Source organism: Tetrao urogallus, assembly GCF_951394365.1.
Source record: "Tetrao urogallus genome assembly, chromosome: Z".
In the NCBI taxonomy this organism is placed as follows: domain Eukaryota; kingdom Metazoa; phylum Chordata; class Aves; order Galliformes; family Phasianidae; genus Tetrao; species Tetrao urogallus.
In genome coordinates, this window is record NC_136816.1 from 62,313,032 (window position 1) to 62,337,100 (window position 24,069).

The 24,069-nt window shown below is 37.9% G+C and overlaps 1 protein-coding gene across 1 annotated transcript; it reads left to right on the plus strand.

Annotated features, from left to right (window-relative positions):
* Window positions 1–4,322: 4,322 nt before the first annotated feature.
* On the plus strand, window positions 4,323–22,528 carry PRKAA1 (protein kinase AMP-activated catalytic subunit alpha 1; the record flags this gene model as incomplete). Its single annotated transcript, XM_079548907.1, has 9 exons — window positions 4,323–4,452; window positions 10,064–10,205; window positions 12,270–12,363; window positions 13,214–13,358; window positions 14,662–14,749; window positions 15,605–15,829; window positions 18,022–18,508; window positions 19,557–19,683; window positions 22,284–22,528. The coding sequence occupies 9 exons, from the start codon at window positions 4,323–4,325 to the stop codon at window positions 22,526–22,528; spliced, it is 1,683 nt and encodes a 560-aa protein (XP_079405033.1).
* Window positions 22,529–24,069: the final 1,541 nt, after the last annotated feature.

Sequence of the window (24,069 nt, forward strand, 5' to 3'; positions counted from 1 at the left end):
TCCTCATTTGATAGCATCTTTACGTTGGAAACAGTCATTATCTCTGCGCTGCATTTAAAAAGAGGCTTTTATGGGTTATTTGAGAAATTCCACTTGCAAGAGAAGTTGAATGCTGGCTGTGGACTTGTTCCTAAGTTTTTCTGGGTAATTCACAGACACAGCAAATGATAACACGGAGAATTCGTCTCAAATCCAGTAACGTGGCTAATGGCTTTAAGTGCTGTTCTGAGATGTAGTAGTTTCAGATGGATGCCCAGAGTTAGCCACATTGTTCATTATTTTGTGACTGAAAGGCCAACTAAAGTATTACTTATTCACTGGGTCACTGCTTCTTGGGGTAGGGTGGGGGAAATTACTCCAAGGGCTGTATTGCCTGGAAAAAAGAAGAAAACTATCCAAACCATGTTGGAAAATCAATGTGAAGGGAAAAATAGGTAAGTTAAGCTGAGTGTGAACAAGTAAATCAAATGATAGGTAGTAAGATAGAGACGAGAGTAGGCCATATGTAAGTATGTCTGAATTACAGACTGATTCCTGATGAGCTTAGATATTACACTGTGTTTCTGGGTCCTTGCTGGCTTTAAAACTGACTTAAAATAATAGAGGATGGTGATCCTACAACGGATGATTTTCAGGTGCCTTGAAAAGGAAATTAGGATAAGGTGGGAAGGAACCTGATAATTGCTTTAAGCTTCGGAAACTGCTTGTAGTTCTTTTGGTTTCATCGTTAATTTCTGTTCTGAAGCAGCGTTAGGTTTGCTACATTTCTAATTGTTCTTAAAATTATTGATGAGAGGCAGGTATTAAGTTCATTTGGGTTATGGTAAACGTTCAGAAAAGCTCAGGTAGCTCAGCAGTACGTCTGTCACAACTGACCTAGAAGAATGAACTGGCCTTTGCTGAATGTAGACTCTCAGGTACTCACTTCCTACTGTTTCTCCTAAGTGCTGAAAACTGAAAATGCCTTGGTGATTTCTTTTGTATACAAATAATCTCTTGTAAAGTTGGTAAAATAATCCTAGCTCAGGAGTTATTAGTATTGAGCCTTTGTACTGTGCTCTTTAGAACATTCTGTGTAGAACTAACTTAGATCCGTGATTTTTGCTTCCCTCTGACTGATAGATCAAGCACAGGTAATGCAAGAGACTATTAGACCATGTAGTCTAAATTACATGAAAAATTATCAAATTTCATATTGATTGAAGCAAAAATTCTGTTTCCAGGCAACAGCCGATCAGTTTATTTAAATTAAAAGTTTCTCAAAGTCAGTGTTCCAATGTCTAGCTCTAGAAGTAACAATACCAGAATTTAAAAAGAAAGAGAGGTCCTTGCCAGCTTGACAATGAGGGTCAGAGTTCTGAGTATCCATCTTTTATGGAGGAATTCTGCCTAGTGCCATGGAGCAGTATTTCATCTGTGTTGATTCCTCTGATAATCATTAGTATAAGACCTGACAATCTGACACAGCTATTGAAGGTGTAGTGAGCCACAGTTAACAGACAACTAATGAGAAAATTACTTTAAACCCAGAGTTTCAGTTTTACAGTAGAGTGACTTTGTTTATATGTTGCAGTTAATAAAAGCTAATACCCTAAAGATAATTTTGCCTTTTAATATTGTACTTCCTGCAAAAACACATAAATATTAGCACCTATTTTAGCTCATTTTCATGTGTGCACTGGCAAGGGTGTTTTGACTTTTGTCAGTGTGAGGTTGTTGCCACAATAGGAACAGCTGTAGATGTGTCTACAATTAGTATGCTACCATGTAGTACTAATTTCATTTTATGTAGAAGCTGAAATCTAATTCTCTGTTGTATTAAGTGTGGAGACTGGTCTAGCTGTTTTTGGAACAGTGACAGAAGGAAACAAAATCCACTAGATTTAGGAGCCTCCTGGAGAAGTGGCTCTAACATACAGGATCTATGAGAAAAAAGTTGGGGAGAAGTTAATCACTTTTTCCTTAAGAATTTACATGAATAGTGTGCTTTGACTCACGACAATTATTTTAAGACCTAGCAGAAAGTTTTCCACAGGCAGCTTCACTGCTACTCAGATTCTTAACCTTCGCTTTTGTATTAAAACTTGATACGGAGTCCTGCAAATGCAGTAGTTTTCCTATAGTATTACAGATTACCACAAGCTGTACATTGGATACTATACAGATTTCAAGCACCTAGATCTTGATTACATAATCTAGGTCACCTTGTTTAGTAACTACAAAAATTTTACAGGAAGATGAAGGAAAAAAATGAAGGAGCAAAACTAAAATGTGGATTCCTACTTGAAATGTATTTTCCCAACAGATAATAGCTGAAGAACCACGCAGACTAAATAGTTAGCAGGCTCCACTTGTATTTTGTTTTTACTAAAAATGAGCTCTTGTTTGTAATAACATGGGAAAATGAAAAGAGCACAGCCTTCTTACTGTTAGGAACTAAGGCCTGTAGTGCTCTGAATTTTCTTCAGAATTTGAAATGTAATCAATCACTGGCATTCTGTAAATAACTAAGGAACACTTAGAGAAGTTATTTTAGCTATTTTATCAAATATCTGCATTCCTACCATACACTTCTCTCACAGCCAAGAAATACTGGTAGACTATTTCAAGTTTTTTGCTCCAATATTTGCAGCTGCCACCTGTTTCACATGCAACTGAGCAGCATTAAACTCTTGCAGTCAAACATTTGTTTTCATTACATGCTTGTTTTTTGTATCTCTTAAGCTTTTATCAACTATTCATAGTTCTCTCATGGTTTCTTTCCTGTGAGTTTCTCAGATGAGAGCCTACTAACTGGCCTTCTGTTAAAATGTTTTCAAAATACAATGTCTATCCCTGATACTTACTCTTCTGCTGCTGGAGTAGGAGGTAATGGTGGCGAATAAAATGTCATACAGTAAAAAGGTGGTAAGTTTATATAAATCAACATCAAATACCTTGTAATGTTAGCACTTTCAAGCTGAGGCCTCATTAGATTATGGAATTGATATTCAAGTAAATTAGTGCTATGCTTGTGCTTGCTAATAGTTCAGTGGCTGTGCTTCAGTGAGGCAGGAGAAAGCATTTCATTTGCTGTCACTCACTTAGTCTGGTTTGGGTCTGGCAGTAACATTCCCCTTGAGTCAGTGATCTTCCCAGGACAAATAACTGCCCAGTTATCACAGAAAGGCTTAGGTCTTTAAGACTATCTAGTTCTAACCCTTCCATGGGCAGGGTTGCCACCCACCATGTCAGGCTGCCCAGGGTTCTGTTGAACCTGGGCTTGAATGCCTTCAGAGATGGGCCATTCACAACTTCTTTTGGTAATGTGTGCCAGTGCCTTGCCACGTTTAACCCTAAATTTCCCACCATTTAAAGGACTTCCCCTTATCCTATCACTATTAGATAATTGCTCTCCCTTCTACTTGCAAGCTTCTTTTAAGTAATGCAAGACTGCAATGAGATCTCCCCAGGGCTCCTCTTTTCCTGGCTGAAGAAACCCAACTCCCTCAGTGTCTTCATAGGAGAGGTTCTCCAGCTCTCTCACCATCTTTGTGGCCCTCCTCTGGACCACAGTATGGACAACCTAATTGATGCTCTTCTTCTAATTCCATCTGAAGGCATGGTAGGAAAACAATTTGAAAATAATGTTTGCAGGCAAGAATAGCTGTTGGTCTGTGGTATGTAAAAAGTGCATCAAGGCAGAGCAGCAGGCAGGTGGACTCTCAGGGCCAGAAGCACCACTGCACTGATCGTAAATGAGTGGGTAAGGCAGTTCTGTTTCCATCTCAGGAAGGTCCCACTCACCTATTCCCATTGGAATTCTGCTGGCTCTGGATTTGGCCCAGGTGAAGGGAGATAGGTGAGAAAAACTAACAGGTTTAATCTGTGATGTTGATTAGAAATGCAAAGACTTGACAGGCTTGTTTGTTCTGAAGGCTGAATTTGCTGCCATGGGAGCAGGAGGACTGATTTGGTGGCAGCTAACCCTTCTCAGCTACCTCTCTGAGGGAGCAGGCAGAGTACAACATAGTGACAGAAACATGGCTCTGCCAGCCTTCTTCATCTTACAAGCCGAAAGGCCGCCCGTTGCTGAGCCACGGCTGGGCCGTTTCTGAATTAAGAGCAGGTACGCAGCGAAGATATCCCCTCACGACAGTGCCATGAAGACCTACGAGAGCCAACAACCGCACTCAACCCGGAAGTAGCAGAGCACGCCGCCTTCGCCCCCTACCGGAAATAGTTCACGCCGGCGGAAGGCGGGAAGGGAGAAATGTGGCGCTCACTTCCGGGGGCCGGCTGTGGGCGGGCGCTCCTCCTCGCCGGGGGCCCGGCCCAGCACTATGCGCAGACTCGGCTCTTGGCTCAAGATGGCGGCGGCAGATAAACAGAAGCACGAGCACGGGCGAGTGAAGATTGGGCACTATATCCTAGGCGACACGCTTGGCGTCGGCACCTTCGGCAAAGTCAAGGGTGAGCCGTTGCGCCGTCTTCTCCTTCTGGGTCGGGGCTGGGGCTGGGGCTGGCTGCCAGCCGGGACGTGGCTGGGGGCGTAGAGGGCTGCCGGAGCCCCAGCCGGCGGCTGGCCGCGCTGTCGGGCGGGGAGGTGGCCGCTGTATCGCGGGGTGCCGCGAGGTCTGGGCTCTGAGTCTTGGCTCGTGTGGCCGCGGGCGATAGCCCTGTCTGTGAGCGGCGGCCGGGTCGTGGTGGCGGCAGCCGGCATGGCGGGGTGGGGCGGGGCGGCTCTTCGGGTGGGGGATTTCTCTTCCGTTGGCCGATATCGTACCCGGGGCAGAATTCCTCTGTGCGCTGCAAGTATGAGCGCATTTGTAACGGAGGTGGCCGACGTATAGACAGTGCTGCCCTCGAGATTGCATTTTGTCCCACAAATACTTGACGTTCTTATAAGGATGACGAGTTTTCTTGCTTTGCAGAGGGTAAAGCATTAAAAAAAAAAACAAAAAAAAAACCAACCAACAACTTGAGATTATTTGAGTAACGAGCGCTGCTGCTGACATAGATGTATGGGAAGTCTTAATGCTGAGGCTGGTGGTAACTAAAGTTTCTCTACAGCTCAGACTTGCACAAGGGAGGCTGTAAACAGCATGTAGAAAGTATGATGCCTACCAGGAAAAGAGTTAAAGGCTTCTTTAATTCCTCTGCCTTTTTCGGTGGCTCTGATAAGGTTTCCCTACTTGGCAGTGAGAGCTTATGCTATAAGAAAAAGCTTGTCCTGTTTTTATTCAGCTAGGATTTTCTTTGAGTTTGTGGTGTTTGTCATGGCTTCAGCTGATGCAGAGCTGATTTTCTTCATGGTATCTGCTATGATGCCACATTAAATTGGGTTAAGCTACGCAGTCTTCTTGGGAGAGGGTATTTAATGGCAGTGGCAGCCCTAAAAATGAGTTGGAAAAAGGTCTGTGAGTAACTATCAAAGATTTCCCACTGTTACACTAGTTGTCAGATGAATTCGTCTTTTTGCTTGGTCTTGGCTTTATTATCACAGGTGGTTGCTACTGATGTGATGTTCTGCCTCTTTAACTCTTAATTTGGTTCTGTGATCCTGAGTTAATTACTTAGTTCATGTGACTGTGCCTGAGATGGGCGTTCATGGAGAAGACTACTGCTTCTAGCATTTTTTGCCTTTCACATCCAGGCAAAATAAAAATACCACTGACATGAAAGGCAAAAAAGACTGCTGGAAGTAAATTAGTTTTGTGAAGTACATTCTCACTTAAATTATACAAGCATTTGACATAAAACACTCATTCTAACCTTAGCGATTTTGGATATCTGGGGAAAGTTCTTTACAGAGGAAGTGGTGAGACGCTGGAACAGGCTGCCCAGGTTGGTGGTGGGTGTTCCATCCCTGGTGGTGTTCCGTCCCAGGTTGGATGGGGCAACCTGATGCTGGTGGCCCTGCCTGTGGCAAGGATGTTGGAACTTGATGATCCTTAGGGTCCCTTCTAACCCAAGCCACTCCATGATTACTGTTTTAGTGTTGTCTTTTTTAAAAATTGATCATGTTTTCTGCTGAATCCAAAGGCAGAATTTTAGTTCTACATGTTCCAGATGGTTAGATTTCATAAGGAGTAGTCAGACATCTAGTGATTTCTAATGAGAGTGAGGATACTGTTTGTGGTTGTAAATACAAAATATTTGTCCAAACCTTTAAAACTAGGCCAAGAACACTGATCTGTATAAACTGCAAAAATGATGTAAACAGGCCTTGTTGAAACTTGAGAGGGAACAGTGAATGTGAGTTTGCTCTCTGATATATTTGTTAAGTAATATGTCTTTGCTTGTTATGCTTTGTTGTTAATTTACTGCATTAACTACTGTTTTTTTTTTTCTTCAAGTTAGTAATGACGTTATTTATTTTAATTTTAAAGGGTGCTATCTCTACTGAGCCTTGGCTTAGATTGTTGGTTTCTGGCAATGTGTTTGATTACATGTGGTCTTTTCCAACCTTAGTGATTTTATGACTACTAAAATATCTATTCCAAACATCAAATGAGGCAACCTAATGCTCCTGCGATTAAATTTCACCTTCTGTGGTCTCCTATGCCAAAGATTTTGCAAGTCTTCTGCGTTTTATACAGCTTCAGGTATGCCAAGTGAGAACCACCCAGCAAATACCAGACCTGCCAGATGGAGGCTATATAATTACATGTGACAGTAAAGCCCAGGTTTTAGTGAGAGCTCCCTGTGTATTGCACAGCTGTGTATTTCTGCTGCTTCTACCTCCAGTTGCCCTCCTGTTGCAGAGGACATCCAAAGAGACGCTCCTCAGTGTGCCCGTAACTCATACATAATCTCATAAGAACATCATACTTCCTGTGGCTTGAGATTGTTTTTCTTTTCCAGCTGAAGGCCTACTGACCTGAATTTAGACAAATATCTCTGCACTTAAACAGCTGAAACTGTGGTTGAAGTTGTTGCAACTTTAAAGATCTATCTCTAAGTGTCTTTGAAAAATTGCTGCTGGGCATAGCCATATTGAAACTTGCATTAGTGATAGAACATGAGGAAATGGTATCAGGTTGCACTGAGGAGGTTTGCATAAGATATCAGCGAGAATTTCTTCCTTGAGAAAATGGGCAAGTATTGGAAAGGGCTGCTCAGGTGGAGTCCATATCCTTGCAGGTATTTGAGATGTGTGAATGTGCCACTAAGGAACATAGTTTAATGATGGGACTCCAGTGGTCACATTATAGTTGGATCTGGTGATCATAAAGGTTTTTCGAGCCAAGATGGTTATCAACCCGGAGTCTATTATCAAAGAATAAAGTGAAGTATGTTAGGTATACAAAGGGACATTTCTTTGCAATGCTTTTATTTTTTAAGACTGGTGGAGTACTAGAATGATTAACTTGACCAACCTAAATATACTTCTAAATTGTAAGCCAGCCCCTTGATAAAACTTATGCTAAGAGGTAATACAGAGTAGCTTACAGAAAGATAACACTGGCTTCTTGGTTTTCTATGGGCTATGCATGATGTTATCATCTGAGGTCTTCCTTTCAGTTCCATTCTTGCGTTGAGTTCAAAAGTAGCGAGCAGTTCCAATAAACTTTAAACTGCTCCATCTTAAAGTTATATTTTATGGCATGTGGACATCTGACTGCTTATTTGTGGAATTACAGATCAGCTCTCATCTGATATATAAGCTACCTTACAGTAGTGAAATAAAACAACAAATCTTTCTACCTTGACGTTTTTTAAAGCATGTAGAAACACTTGTGTTTGCTATTACATTAGGCAGTGAAGATTAGTTTTATCTGGGAAGAATGAAAGACTTTTTCTGAGAAGAGTGCTGTCTAGTATTTGAAGTATGTGATCTGTGGTGGTTGTCTGGTGCCATGTATTCTCTGTGGATAACATTTGCAAGAATCACTCTTATTTCATGAAGGTGATTATTGGAAACTCCAATCTTAAAGCTAGATTTCATACAAACTTAAACTTGAGGGGAAAAAAGGGCAGAGGGGCAAAAACTTCTGAAGAGACTTGTTCATTTCCTAAAGACTTCTCAGGGTTTTGGAATCTTTCTGTACTTGTGGAAAGCTGCTATGTTTTCATTTCAGTAATTTATTTGAAGTTGTCAAACAGTGCTAAAGAGGCGGAAAAGCTTGTTTTCATCTAGGGCGTACTGGCAAATCATAAATGAAACAAATTTACTGATAGATGAGACCGTGTACGCCAGAACTGAATATGTGCTAACCTGCGTAATTGCTCAAATGTGTATGCTATCCTGCATTGCTCAGTGCTGTGAACATTCTTGCACAGTGTTTTGGTTATTCTGTTGCTTTTTAGATAATGGCTTTTCAGAATCAGAGGAGGCTTGTTTTCTGTTTTCCCCACAGCGCAGTTGGAGTGAGCCTACCTGCCTTATCAGGTACAGAATGTATCCCACCACCCTGTCAGGGTGGCTCAGGGACTTGCACAATCCACTGTGTTGTAATTTTTCTGCTGGAATTCTTACAAACTGCTTTGTTTTACAAAGTAATCATCTTTTTGTTACAAAAACAATATTGAGGTTTATTGACATCTGTCTCTACTATGATTTTTTGTCTCACTTGCATTGGATTTGTAACTCAGTGTAGAGAGCTACAAATGATTGATAGACTTCTTATAATTCTGCCAAAATTAACTCTTGAACGCAGAAAGATTTTTGTGTATTGCTGCAGCAGACTATTAATCCAGGAAGGAACTGTGCCTTTCAGAAGAGGTAGGCAGTCATATACCACTGGTCCGTAGCTTTATCATCAGAATACCGTTTCAGTCCTTGATTCTCTGCTCGACTTGACATTTTCACTAATGTTTTCTTTTTCTAAAAGCAAGATAAGTGCTTCCAGTTCAACTAGCTGCACTGTAAAATAACAAATGCAAAATTATTGAAGGCTTTGCAGATAAATTTATTATATGTGATGTATAATACATAGGAACTGGTTCTTCAGCATGGAGTTATTAAAAAAACATTAAATTGCTTATCATGGCCTTCCCATGGTTGTATTTAAATAAAGCTTGGGTTTTAGATAAATTCTTCAGTGAAGAGGTACGTGCATGTGGGTGAGTCCCTGTGTTCTGCAGAGGTACCTGTCACTCAGGTGGACAAAAATGAACCATTTAGGTGTCCTGGAATCTGGTCTGCCTTTAGAAGGCAGGACTTTGAATAGCAACTGAACTGAAGTGGATGTAGTTGTGATACTAGCAGTGTTGGATATCTGCATAAATTTCCGCAGGCACTCATTCAAGTCTTATGGTGAGAGAGATGCTTACGTTCTGTAGTATGTCTGTGATCTGGTATTGCATTTTCTTAGTAACTTTGTTGTGGTCTTTTCCAAATGTACCTGCAAACTTAAGGAATTTAATGTTTTACGCTACCAACTTCCTCTGAAACAAAAATTCTTCTAGAAATGGAGAGAAACTTAGAAATGTAAGAGATTGCTTGTCATAGTTAACATTGGATTTTATTTTGTGCATTTCATCTATGTATTGCCATTTATACAATGAAACTCTGGTGTGATGTACTTGCTTGCTACATAAGGTCCTATAGGATAAAACTGCTACAAAGACAGATAAATATTTCAAGATTGGATACTATTAGCAATAATTCTGATTGCTGAAACAGCAATTTTCCTTTCTTGAGGGAAAGGAAATAGTCATTTTAGTAACAGCAATGCTTGCTGTCTGAGTAGAAAAGCTGCAGGGAGAGCATGTCTGAGAGGATTATCAAGCAAACTCAGATTGAGTCATACAGAGAAATGAAATGGTCTTCCTCCTTAACAAGGATGGCAGTGGTTTGGGATGCAAAAATGTTTTGCTTGCAATTGTGCAAAAATTCAGTCATACTGCAAGAGTTCCAAGTGTGAGATTTAAGGTCTCAGTAGAATTGAGAGAAGTATTTGGGGTACAGCAGAAATGATGTGCCATGTGGTCTTCAAACTCGCTAAAGGTAATGGGGATTTGTGGAATATTTAGTATCTTTATTGTGGTATTTCTTGGCTGTATTTGAAATGATTTAGTGAATGTCCTTTATGGAGCAATTGAAAAATCTCACTAAATTCTGTTTTGTTCCTTGTAGTTGGCAAACATGAGTTAACTGGACATAAAGTTGCAGTGAAGATTCTGAATCGACAGAAGATTCGCAGCCTTGATGTTGTAGGAAAAATTCGCAGGGAGATTCAGAACCTCAAACTCTTCAGACATCCTCATATAATTAAGCTGTAAGTTTTATTTGCTATAATCGGATTTATTTAAGCAATAATCTCTTTTGCTCTCACTGACTTGAAATGTGTCCAAAGGGCAGTAGTATTAGCAGTAGCTTTTAGGGAACTAACTAGCTTCTAAGAAGCAGTATTCAATTTTCAGTATCCCCTGTTATGCATTTTCACAACACTGATCTTCTCTGGGGGTAAGGGAAGTGTGCTTTAATGTTATTTTTCTAATTGTATTTGTTTTTTTTGTTTGTTTGTTTTTGGCCTAGAATCAAGTTAAGAGCAAGGTTGTAAAGTGTACTTCTATAGGAAGCTTACTGTATTTTCCCCTCAATATTTTTTAACAACATGCTGATCAGTTACCTGCGATTTCTCTGGTGTTGATGCCTCTGCAAAATTCTTCTGAATTAAGGATGTGCAGTCTATTAAGTGTGATCTGATATTTCAGAATTCTTTGATATAGCTGTTATCACTTGTCTAGTATGCAAAAAGGTCGTTGCTTGCCTATCTGTTAGGCAATCATCAGTAGGGTTCAGAGTACAGCTAACTATGTCCTAGGCGAGACGCTCTGTAATTTATTTGCTAAGACTAGATACAAATGCCATTGATTTTTGGCTTTTGATATAGCCTGCCTACGCATATATTAGGGTACATCTAGAGTGTAGATGATTCTCACTCTTAATTGTGGAGTGGTAGTTTATTCTTTTATTGTCAGACTTCTATTAGGATCAGGATACCACTGACAGATTCTTTTTGGTTTAGGTTTCTTTTAGGTTTAACAGTGACACATAAACTGGTTCTAAATCAGATTTCCAGATCATCTCAGTAACTTTCTTCAGTTAAAAGTTCAAGAACAAGTCCAAAACACATATCTGCTGCCAAAACAAATTTTCAATATACTAGCCAAGATATGTGGCAGAATAGTAATATGTAGCTCTTAAATCAGCTTAACTGTTTTCAAGTAAACAATTACTCAGTGAATAGTGGTGCGAAATTCTTTCTCTTCAGCATGTGAAGGGAAGGATCAAGATGTAGGAGATGACAGAAAAGATTAATTATACTCAACTTTTCAACTGTTTGTCTTGACTTTCCAAAGCTGAAGGGTTGTTATCCTGTGTAAAAAATGCCATTTGAGCTATAACTGATACTCGTGTCCAGACTCGCTGGTAACTTAGGGTTATGCTGCTTACGCTCTTAGAAATTGGACTGGGGAACTGGTGGGGTGAAAGTAAACAGTTTTTTTCTGCTTAATGATAAATAAGACAACTTCTAATTTGGAACACTTTATTAAAAACTTTATAAAATGATTTATCAGTATTTATAACTTTAGATCTATCTTTGCAAGACTTCTTTTCTATACCATGCTTTAATTAAAAACCTCGGAAGTGTCTCCTCCCTGTTCTTTAGACTCTAGTAATAGAATGGCTTGTGTTTTCTTCTGTAAAAATTCTTCCTCCTGCATTAAGTCATCCACTCTGTGGAGTTTGACCTTGCTTATGTTACTGGTGTGTAACTGTTGTGTTCTGCAGTTGCCTTTTCTGTAACTAGAAAAATGAACTGACTGAAGAGAAGTATGGTTGCATCTTCCAAGAGATGTGGACTGGCTTATTTTCAGAGATCATGAGAGGTTTATCTTCCAGCATTTTTCACAGTCTCTCTACCCAAAAAGTGGAAATCACTGTGGTAATTTCAACTATGAACTGTTGTTCATGATTGCCTGAAGTATACAGCTTATTGTTTTCACAACTATAGGGAAAATCACGAAAGGTAATGTTAGAAGTGAGGTTGCACTGTAATTTCTTTCTAAAAGATTAAAATATCATTTCCTTTGTAGTGAGACTTCAAAATTTCTTGGTGGGGGAATATAAATTTTCTGCTAGTCTTCACAACAGCAGCCTCCCTAAATAAAAAGTGAGGAAACAGCTGATGAGAAATTGTTATGGCAGTGATTGTAAATTGACTGATAAAACCAGTACTGTGGGAAGTGTTACACAGAAATATATTTTAAAGTGCTTAAACAGGTGTAACCTCTCATACTGAGTACTTAAACTAATAGATACTTTTCTGTATCAGGTACCAGGTCATCAGTACCCCAACCGACATTTTCATGGTGATGGAGTACGTTTCAGGAGGAGAGCTGTTTGATTATATCTGTAAAAATGGAAGGGTAAGAAGTAGTTCAATTCTACAGATCAATGACTTGCCTTCTGTTTTTGCTTTTGCAACATTCCTATTAAGTGATGGTTTGTTTTTATGTATTCAGCATTATTTTTGCTGCTAGCAGTTAAAATAAAGATATTTTATGGTTTCATCTTTGTCAATGTTTTTTTTTTTTTTTTTTCAGAACATGTTAACATGATCTTCACATGTACCTGTCATGCTGTTTTTTTTCCACTTTGTAAAGCATTATTTCCATTATTGAGAAGCTGCTATATTGCCCTTATTGCCCTCTTTTACAGGTTTCTGTTAATTCTCTAATGTCCCCTAAGACAAACTATCTAGAAAGCTTAGTCTAACAAATAACTAAAAGCATCCTGGCTAACTTTGACATATTGCAGGGCATGTTCCATGGGAATGTCCAACTAAGTCTGCTATTTGAGCAAAGCTGCCATTAAGAGCATACATTTTATATAAAATTTACTGCCTCTAACTGTCAGCATCTTTTGTTTTATTTAAATCTTATTATGTACTTAAGTACTGAAGTACCTTGGTATTTCAGTTAGACAGAATAAAAGTTTGGGTGATGATGTTCCTAGTTTACTTAACTAGTTTCCAAAGAATGTTTGACAAATGTCAGTGACTAATGAGCAGGTGGATCTTGTTTTATCTTGCCCATTTTAGAGCTGTGGCAGAAGGAAAATGATGTAAGATGTGAAATTTTCTGCCACAGAGATGTGCTGTGTAAAGTATCAAAACTATAGATGATAGCTTTAGGTCATTGGAAAACTTTCTGTAATTAATATAAATGAAAAAGTCATCTTCCACTGTCTTAGATTTGTTTAAAATTCTTGTTCTAGCTTGATGAGAAGGAAAGTAGACGTCTGTTCCAGCAGATCCTTTCTGGTGTGGATTACTGTCACAGGCACATGGTAGTTCACAGAGATCTAAAGCCTGAAAACGTGTTGCTTGATGCACACATGAATGCCAAGATAGCTGACTTTGGTAAGCATTAATATCACCCTAGAAATATTTTTTTGTGTTATTTAGGTCTAGTTGCTGTGGAATATACTTAATATTTGGTTACTTGAGTGTCCTGTATGGTGAGATAAAATCTGTGAAGAGCATGAATGCAAGAGAAAATACTGTTCTTGGGAATCTGTGGAATTTGCTTTTCCTTGTGCTTTCTTCTTTTTCAAATCAGGTATTTTTTGTTACTGTTATTTTTGTTACCAAGAGCTGTCGTCTTTCGTTTTGCTTTACAATAATTCTCTGAAATAAGACTTAGTTCCCCACATTACCACTTGCAAACTAACTTTTCTATTGCTTGTTCTTCCATCTGTAAAAAGCAGATATTCAGCACTCTTGGAAGTACAGTGCAAGGACAGTTCTTTATATTTAAAAAGCATATTATTCAGTAAAATGTGAATTCCAAAGATGTGACTGGGGAAGAAAAATGTAGTGTAAAAAGTAAAATGGGTGATTTTACAAACACCTGAGCTCTTTGTTACATGGGTGCCTAACTAGTCAGAGAATCTGATAGTTTGTATGAGCCGTTTGTGACAGAATTGGTGATGAGACTGGTAGCTAGTTCTGAATAATCATCTGAATGAAGAAACCTGACTGTATGAAAATAGTAAGGTATCTATACAGCTGTGTCATCACAATGTATCTCCTATTAGAAATAGTACATAATATCTGCTCTTTGAAGTGTTCAAGTATGTGCATCTTGTGAATCCTAGTAATTTCTTGCATAGAAATTGTGATACAGTTACTTACTTGAAGAAATAAAACACAGCAACTTAAAAAAAACAAAAACAGTAAAAACTCTTTCCATGACAGAAGCATCTGCAAAAGCACAGCACTCAGTAAATCATGACTAGCTTATTAAATGAGAGCTTAATACTAGCTTCATGTGTGGCAGTGTCAGAGTTGGTCAGGCTGTGTACTTCCATCTCCTGGCCTTTCCCTGGTAAAAGGGTATAATGCCTCCTCTCTAATTGAGTTCTCAGGACTGCAGTAATCTTGTTGAGGCTTCCACTGAGGAAAAAGGACAACACTCTCCACAGCTATTCCAGAAGTGGTAACTTTTGTCTGGTATTTTCTGATAAACTAAACAGGATATGGGGTATAGGATTACATGATATTCTCATGCCTGAAACTTCAGTGGTTCCACAGAAATGTGCCTACCAGCTTAGATAAATTGTTAACTTCTGTCAAATTACTAGTGATTTGTTCTAGATGCTATATACAGTGTGAAACCATTTTGTTCTCTGAATTTTTAGTAGTTACTCTTATGCACTTTCAGGTCTATCAAATATGATGTCTGATGGAGAATTTTTAAGAACGAGCTGTGGTTCTCCTAACTATGCTGCACCAGAAGTAATTTCAGGAAGGTAGGTTTTTTCTTTTTTTAATTGGATACATGTGTGCATGTACTTTGGTTACTTTACTGCTTTATTCTAAAGGCTGCATAATTCTTTATCAGCTTGATGTGAAGAAACTGTGCTGAGCTGTTAATTGTCTTAATAATTTTTCATAACTGTATAAGGCTTCTCTGAACTAGCTTTGAATAGCTCCTGTAAGTTGGAGGTGATGTCTAATGCCCCAAATCTAGTATGTGCGATGTGCCTCATATAGGAAGTAGAGGTATGGATAGAATTAGAGACGGCGTCTTCAGCGAAGTTGAGTGGCCATGAAATATCCGCTGCAGAATGGATATTCAGCCTGAACGTAACTTCCACTTTTTTTGGACTGTCATTGTCAAGTCTATTGTTTACAGCTACCCTAATATCATCTGTTGTTGACGGTAGGCCAAATGTCTTTTTTTTTTTTTATCTGGGCAGTAGCATAGATGTGGTAAGTCTAGGTAAATGGTCTTTCCTTGAATTTTTTTAGCATCTCAGATTTAGAGAATAGATGGATGATCTTGTTAACATTGTTTTAGTGGAATCTATGCAACATATAACACAGGCTTTGTGGTATTAGAAACAAGTCTTTTTTTCAGTTGACCATTGTCTTAAATTGTATTTGTGGAGTATTTATACATAATAAAGGGGAAAGCTACATACTTGCTCCCTAGCTTTCCGTATGTATTTGAAAAAGGGGAGAGGTGTGGCATGTAATCCAGAATGTTAAAGTACTTGCAGATTAGTTATCCCTAAGTTTGTGCAATTATTGTAAGCAAGCATGGAATGTTTTAAGGTTTTTTTTAAAGTATTAAACAGAAATCGCTAATAACTTTTTCCCAGGTTATATGCAGGTCCAGAAGTAGATATTTGGAGCAGTGGGGTTATTCTCTATGCACTGTTATGTGGAACACTTCCCTTTGATGATGATCACGTGCCAACACTTTTTAAGAAGATATGCGATGGTATCTTTTATACCCCTCAGTACCTGAATCCATCTGTCATTAGTCTTCTGAAACATATGCTGCAAGTGGATCCAATGAAGAGAGCAACAATCCGAGACATTAGGTAAAATACTAACTGATGTCTGTTGAAAGAATGCTAGAATTATCATCTTAGTGCACATATGCGATATAAAGAAACTAGTCAGATAACTTATCCTTGTTTTACAGTACAAGAGGAAAAAATCAGCTTCTGGTCATTTGGCCTTTAGTGTTTCTCATCTCCCTGGACAAAAAAGTTTCTATTGGAGACCACAGTTAAATGCTATAGGAATTTTGAGAAACTTGATTTAGAACTGTGTTTATACAGTCGCTGCAGAATGACTTGCAAAACTGCACAGCGCTATTGATTTCTGGACAAAGAACTTCTTGGCTTAAGAACCACTGCTCTGTGCTTTAAATATCTGAGGAAACATTACCGCTCTCAATTCAGCATAATTACTGTTTAAATCATGTTTCTGGAGACTCTGAGAAAGACACGTTCAGATTAATATTCCATGTTAAGATAACACTTCTTGTTCTGACTTCAAAATCCTGGCATGAATGTGTTAAGACTGAGAATTACAGTTCTACAAAACTACAGAGAATTTTGATGAGCTAAAACTACAAATATATTTGAATCCGGAGCACATGATGGCTGTGATTTTCGAAGTGGGTGATTGCTTTGGCAGATATGAAATGTTTAAAACAAAGAATTGATACTTGGTAAGCTGCTGGAAGAAGTATGCTTTTAGGTTTTTCTGTTTCCTTTGTGAGGAGTTCTAAGAAGAGGGTACTGAAATACTATATTAGTGAAGATGCTGCTGCTTCTAGTCTTAGAAGTTAGGAAACTATGTCTGTGTTTTTTCATCTTAAGAAAAAAATGTGGCGCATATCATGTATGTCCTTCACTACTTCATTGCAACAAAGAAATTGTTTTTTCCAGGTCCTATCAGAAAACAAAAAACTGAGAACTAAGAGCTGTACAACTTTAGTGGATAGGAGCTTAGCCCATTTAAGTCATCTTAAGTCTAGAACAAGTATTGGGAAAGATGTTAAAAAAACTTTGGTTGCAGAACATGGGTGGATTTTGAATCCTGAACAATTGTGTACTTATCCATAAGACATCATGTCAGTTTAAAGGGCAACCTGACTAATTAACTGAATATCTTAGTTGTTTCATGGCCATATCTGTGTAAGTGCAAGAGGAGTGGTTCATTTTAATACTAACAATGTTCTAGGCACATTTACTCCGCTTGGGCTGTGCTTTGTAGTGACATAAGAAAAGCATTTCCTGCTTCTAAAGTGTTCATTATTGATGAAAGTATATTTTACTCAACTTATTAGTCTGAAACTAGAGCTTCATGAATGCAACTGCTCTTCAATCTGTAGCAGATCTTTAGTTTTGAAAGTTTTCTTGTATGTAACACCTTGTCATGCCATATCATTTGGCTAGTTAAGCAGCTTACTCCAGGCACATAGGTTACTAGATGATAGAAGAAAAAAAAAGTATCTGTATGTTGGCTTTTTTCCTTCTATGAAAACTATCTTATAAATACAGCAGTAGAGATATTTTCCATATCCTTCTGTCAGTTTTGTATGTCTTGGGGACAAGCTGGGATTCTGAATGGGGGGAAAAAAAACTGACAGCACCATGGTCGTGTGGCAGTATTGCTGGTAGGTGGATGATTAGGCTAGATGATTGCAGAGGTCTTTTCCAACTTTTTTGATTTTCAAGGGCAGCACAATTGATTTTATTCAAAAATGCTCATTTGAATATCTGTCAAAGAAATTATTACCCATCAAGATTTCTTAACTGTGTTAGGTATGTATGAGGGACATTTGATGGCATAGCCTAAGAATTTTAGCAGGACAGCATAAGAATTTCAGCTGAAATATTCTTAAATCAAAGATATTAGAAGTAGGAAAAAAAACAACTACCCATTCATATACTCATCAAGCTGATGAGTTACAATAAGGAGTTTTCAAAGCTCAGGTAGTTGCAACATTTCTAGGAAAGAGAGTGTGGGTTTTTATTTTCTTTAAAGCTGAATGTTTAAGAAAATGTTGTGAAGCCATTAATGCTTGCTTTTTATTTTATAGAATTTTTCAGCTGCTCTAGTGTGCGGATTGCTTTGTTGGAAGCACAGAGAAGGGACACTTGGGCTGACAGTTGTGATTTCTTTGTGTACATATGAAATATAACTTTTAAAAAATAATTTATTGCTAAGAAGGTTTGCTCCACGTACAGGCTTACACTTTGTTTATTTTTAAATCTAGAGAACACGAATGGTTTAAGCAGGACCTTCCCAAATACTTGTTTCCCGAAGACCCTTCATATAGTTCTACCATGATTGATGATGAAGCCTTAAAAGAAGTATGTGAGAAGTTTGAATGTACCGAGGAGGAAGTGCTAAGTTGTCTGTATAGCCGAAATCATCAGGATCCTTTAGCAGTTGCTTATCACCTCATTATAGATAATAGAAGAATAATGAATGAGGCCAAAGACTTCTACCTGGCTACAAGCCCGCCAGATTCTTTTCTTGATGATCACCATCTGTCTCGCCCTCATCCAGAGAGAGTGCCATTCTTAGTAGCTGAAGCACCACGGCCTCGCCATACTCTTGATGAGCTGAATCCACAGAAATCAAAACACCAAGGTGTAAGAAGAGCGAAGTGGCACTTGGGGATACGGAGTCAGAGTCGACCAAATGATATAATGGCTGAAGTTTGTCGAGCAATTAAGCAGCTGGATTATGAATGGAAGGTAAAAGAATATAATTTATTTACTACAAGCAACAGGAGATTTTGAGCTGTGTTTTTATATAGCCTACAAGTCTAAAAAACTGCATCTTCCTGATGTAGGCTGGTTCAGCAATAGCGATAAATACATTAGTTTAAGGACCAATATATTAGGTTAGCAAAAAGAAATTAATGTGTGCTAGTTCTAAAACTTTCCAGTTTAGCTTTGCTTAATATGTGAACAGTCATGTTTTTCTGAATAATCCTTGTTCCCCGAAGCACTGAAGTCACAATAGACTGCTTTTGTCTTTGCATCCACCAGGTGTGAGGACTTTTTGTTGGGTTTCATATAAATTGTTTTGAGTTATAGGGTACCAAGATGGAAAGTCGCTCATTGTGACATAACAAGCAATGAAAATTTGCCAAACGGGGGGAAAAAGAAAACAGCTAAAGATCAACCAAGGGATATCAGGAGGAATTTGGAGATGGAAAAATGAGGATGAAGGAAGTTGTCTGTGACCACCCTAAATTCCCACTGGGCACACCCAAAGGGATATTAACATATGTTAATGAATCTTGGATAATAATGAATATGTATGTCGTTTCCAGGAAATGTATTGCATATTGCATAAGCAGTCTTAACTGCTTAAATTTAGAACGTAAACTCCAAGAGTGCATGCTTGATTTGTCAAGTTGCCTGGTATGTATCATAAATTAAAAGGAATGCTGTTTTTTCTTACATTAGAATTAGAGTTTTCTTCCCTGATTTTTCTGGTGCTATTCCTGTGCAGGAAAACAGTTGTGAGCGTGTGCACACTGACTACTTGCTTACTGTATAAGAATGGTTTTGGAAGAGGCAATTTATGCTGACAGGAAAAAAAGTCTTGTTAACATGTCTACCTTTCTGCAGGGGCCTTGAGGATGTGCTTTGTTTTTTTTTTTCTTAGTGACAAAAAAAAAAAAAAAAAAGCCACATAAAACTGCACCCTGAAAAGCAAGTGAGATGAAATAAGAACAGTATGCTCTGCATCTCAAGCAGTTCTGGTAACTAACTCAAATCTCTTTTGTACTAGGTTGTAAATCCATACTACTTGCGTGTTCGAAGGAAGAATCCAGTGACAAGTGCATATTCTAAAATGAGTTTACAACTGTATCAGGTGGACAGCAGAACATACTTACTGGACTTCCGTAGCATTGATGGTATGGAAAAACTTGTGTTAATAGAGCACTAAGGGAAATTGTTCTAAATGCTGGGTCTTAATTTGCTTGTGAATAGGTAAATTAAACTGTTGGCCTTTATCAGTTAAAGCCAGATCTGAGTTGTAGTGTTTCTTTACTCCTTGCTCTAGTGCTCCTGTGATCAAATGATTAGCTGGTTCTTCTCTCAAAACCCTCTATAGGTATATCAACTCCTGAGTTAGTGCTTTGTATGTCTCTACCAGCACTGATGTCACTGGTGCTAAAAGGGACAGTGCTATGAAGAAGCAATACTTAGATCAGTTTAACCTGCCTCTGAGGGCCAGATTTAAATGTTAATTTAGATATGGGGTAGGCATGTGAACATCTTTTCCTAGCGAAGATAAAGCTTGACATGTAGGTGTACTGTCCTTTCTTGATTTGTACATTACTGTACTGAGTGTGGCTGAGATGGTATTTTTTTATAGCAGTCTGTATAGTGTTGTGTTCCGGATTTTTGACCAAAAGTGTTGATAATGCTAGTGTTTTGGCTATTGTGGAGCAGTATTAGCCGTGTATCAAGGCTTTCCTTTTCTCCTTATGTTGCTGTGTCCAGTGAATAGGCCAAGGGTGAACAAGAAGTTGGAAAGGGAGACAGTCTAGACAGGTGATTCATACAGACCATAGGGTTATTCTATGACATACAGTAGCATGTTTAGCCAAAAAAATAACCAAAACCAAACAAACCAATGAAAAAACAGACAAGGGAGATTTTGGGAAAGTAGCCATTGTTTAGAGACTGGCTGGGCATTAGTCATGTTGTGAGAGGCGTGAGTGATCACCTTTCCATTACCTTGTTTTTTTTCATTCTCTTATCAGAACATCTTTATCTTGATCCGTGAATTTTTTTGCTTTTAGCCATAAGATTTTCTTCTGCCATTGAGCAGTGTAATGTTGGAGGGAGTGAGAAGCTTGCTGGGCATGTAGCTGCAAGACAAAATCAGTGCACCATTGGTGGAAGTAGAAGATAATTTAGTTAGGAATTGTAAATGCAGTAACTGACGTCTTCCAAGCTGGTAGCTTAACCTAAGCAAGATCATACTTTACAGAGTGATAGTACAACTGTAAGTTAGGTATTTGCCTGAAAATGAACAAAAGAGCTACAGTCTAAATACATTTTTAGGGGCAGAGTAGAAAAAAGAAAGATTATCTACAGCCAATGTAACATGTTTATGTTTATGTAACATACCTAGGAAAACATGAAGGCAGGGAAAAAGGATTTGCTGGAGTCCAACTCTCTGGATTGCAGTATAGGATGGTTTAGGCAGAGTCTTTGATCAGTTTAATATAATTCAGCACTACTGTTCTTCCTTTGTCCCTTAGAATGATACAACTTCTTGCTTAGATCCAATGATACTTGACAAAAGGTATTAATCAGTTTCCTGTACCACTATTAATAAATTATTATATATTATATATATAATGTTTTGGTATTTTTCTTAAATTTTATGTATATAATATATAATATAATTATATATAATTATATATAATTAATTATATGTAATATATAATACATATAATTATATATATTATATATTTATTTTATTTTATATATATTATATGTAATATAAGAAAAATACCAACACAGTGGGAGGGTAGAAGACTGCCTAGAGCCACTCAGCTTAGAAAGGACAGCCTGTTGCATTCTTGCTTTTCAGCTCCTGAGAACAACTTAAAGCCATGGACTTGTTTGACAGTCCTTTCAGTTACGAAGTTGATTTGATGTTCCTTTTTGCCACAAATAACTATTCAGTATTTCTTTTATGGGATTGTAGTTTCAAGTAGCTTTGGCAGATTGAAAAGACAGTCCCTCCTTTACTCACTAATTTTTCGTGGAAAGAACGTTTTAATGACAAGTGTGAGTCAAGCTAGTTCAGTTTCTAAAGTAAGATAAGAGATCCTTCAGCAGAACTTACTTCTAAGATGAAAGTATTTCTTTCTAATATGGAAGGTAAGCTTAAGTTGCTGTAACTATAGTCCCGAGTATATAAAACACTAAATTTGTCTTTCACTTTAGTAAATAATAGCAATCAATGCATCAATTACTCTTAAGAATATTAGCAATAAAACTTATAAATAACCATTTATTAATATTAAATAAACACATATTAAATAAATAACCAAATACAATAAAAATGAAGTAGATGCTAGCAAAAAGCATCTACAAAATGTTCGAACTGCTATTTGGCTTAAACAAGATAAACAAGATAACCATATAAAGTTAACTTTAAAGATAATTCAGGTAAATCAATTGAACTGTTAGCCTCTGAAATTATTTACTGACTGAAAAATATGATGGCTGCTGGTCTAATGTTCATCAGATAGTCCTGAAGCACAGCTCATAAGTGGTACTAATTTGCATAAGGATGATTGCTTCTGTATGATTGTAGTGATTGCTTCTTGTATAAGTTTTTATTTTCAGTAACTATATGTACTTCAAAGAGCTGTTTATATATTAATGAAGATTTTAAAAATAAGATCAAGTCTGAGAAGGGAAGGATGTCTTGCTGTTTTTCTGGCTGTTTTGATGTGACTAATTTTTTACTCTCCACTGTCCTTTTCAGATGAAATTATTGAAGCGAAGTCTGGGACTGCAACTCCACAGAGATCTGGTTCTGTGAGCAACTACAGATCTTGTCAGAAAGATTCAGATGGTGATGCACAAGGAAAATCTGCAGATACATCCCTTACCTCATCAATGACCTCTTCACTTGATTCTTCGGCAGCTGACTTAACTCCAAGACCAGGCAGTCATACAATAGAATTTTTTGAGATGTGTGCAAATCTTATTAAAATACTTGCACAATAACTTTGAAGGAGGGCTTATTTCTTTTACAGCAATAAGCATGCATAAATCTTAGTCAGATGCTTCCAGTTGTAATCAGTTTAAATTAACAAAGGCGCTGAAAAAAATACCTGCAAAATGCAATTTACCTAGGGACTGAAGTGATTATGAGCAGTTAGGTATATTGCTTTGAAGCTGGAGTGAATTCTGACTTTCTGCTATTCAGTAACTTAATACAGGTACAGGAAATCACACGCCCCTTGGGCAGTGCTTGTAACATTTTCAGTGAGTGCACATTAGTATTTATATAACATTTACACAGTCATTTTTATCCTTCTTGTTGGTGATGCATACATCTGGAGCACTGTAAGAAAATGTACACTTACAAGTTCAGTGACCTAAGGATGACTTGTTGGTCACTGTCTACATTTGTGCCTCAGTTGATCGGAACAGTTAATGTCTCCTAACAGTAAAGCATTAAAACTGCTGTTCCTTCCCCCTTTATTCAGCAGTAAATGAGATTTTAAACAAAGTTTGATGTGCTATAATATGAAATTCAGTAATTGATAAATTTGATTAGATGTTGGCAAATCCAACCAGTTGAAATTTTCAGTACATGTAAGTGCTCTGCAGCACAGTTATGAATAAAACTCTCTGGGGTGGAAGTAGAGCAGTTGAAACCACAGCAGTGCCAAGAGAGACGATGCTGAGAAGATATGCCACGCAGTGGCCTGAAACTAATCACTGCTCTGAAGCACTGTGAGCAAGCTGCTGCTCTGTGCAGGTTTGCTAGCTCATACCATGGTGTAGTAGCAGCACGGCTACTGCAGGCTGAGAATCCTTTGAAGTATATGCAGCATGAGCTGGGTTGTTGCATGTTATTCTGCAATCTGAAATTGGCACACCTTTAAAACAAAAAAGTTAATACTTAGGTATGTCTGCTTACATCACATGTTAACTTACTATATGCTGTATAGAATTCACATTGCAGTTTAAATACATCTATAAGCTAAGTTTTTCCAGGCTACCCTCGTACGAATTTTATCATTTAAATTGTGGAAATTAATAGTGCAGTTTTTCAGTTGAATGTTAAAACCTGAAAATGACGACTAAAGTGTTAATAGTTAGGAAGTTTTGAAATGCAGATTGCAGTCATGGGTAACACGCATGTAACACAAAAACCATAACTGCAGAAGAAATGTTTAAGAAAATGACCTTAAATGCTGAATCAGATATATTTGCTCAAAAATGTTAATATCTTGTAAATTGGCTGTACCCGCAGTTCCATTTTCATTTAGCACTTAATTTTAGCATTTAAAGATGCGTTAATCAATAAATTGCCATAAAACATTTTAACTTATTTGGGGATTTTTCTTTTCAAAATAGACTTCATGGCTTAGTTTGAAAGATTGCTCTCTAATTTAGAAATCAAGGCATTAATATAAACAGTGAAACCTGGTCTTTGTTTGAAATGGATGGGAATTCTTGCCAACGATGAGTCTATGATTCCATCCTTGACACACTGCTAACTGCAGATGATAAGAACAGTCTAATGCAGTCCAATT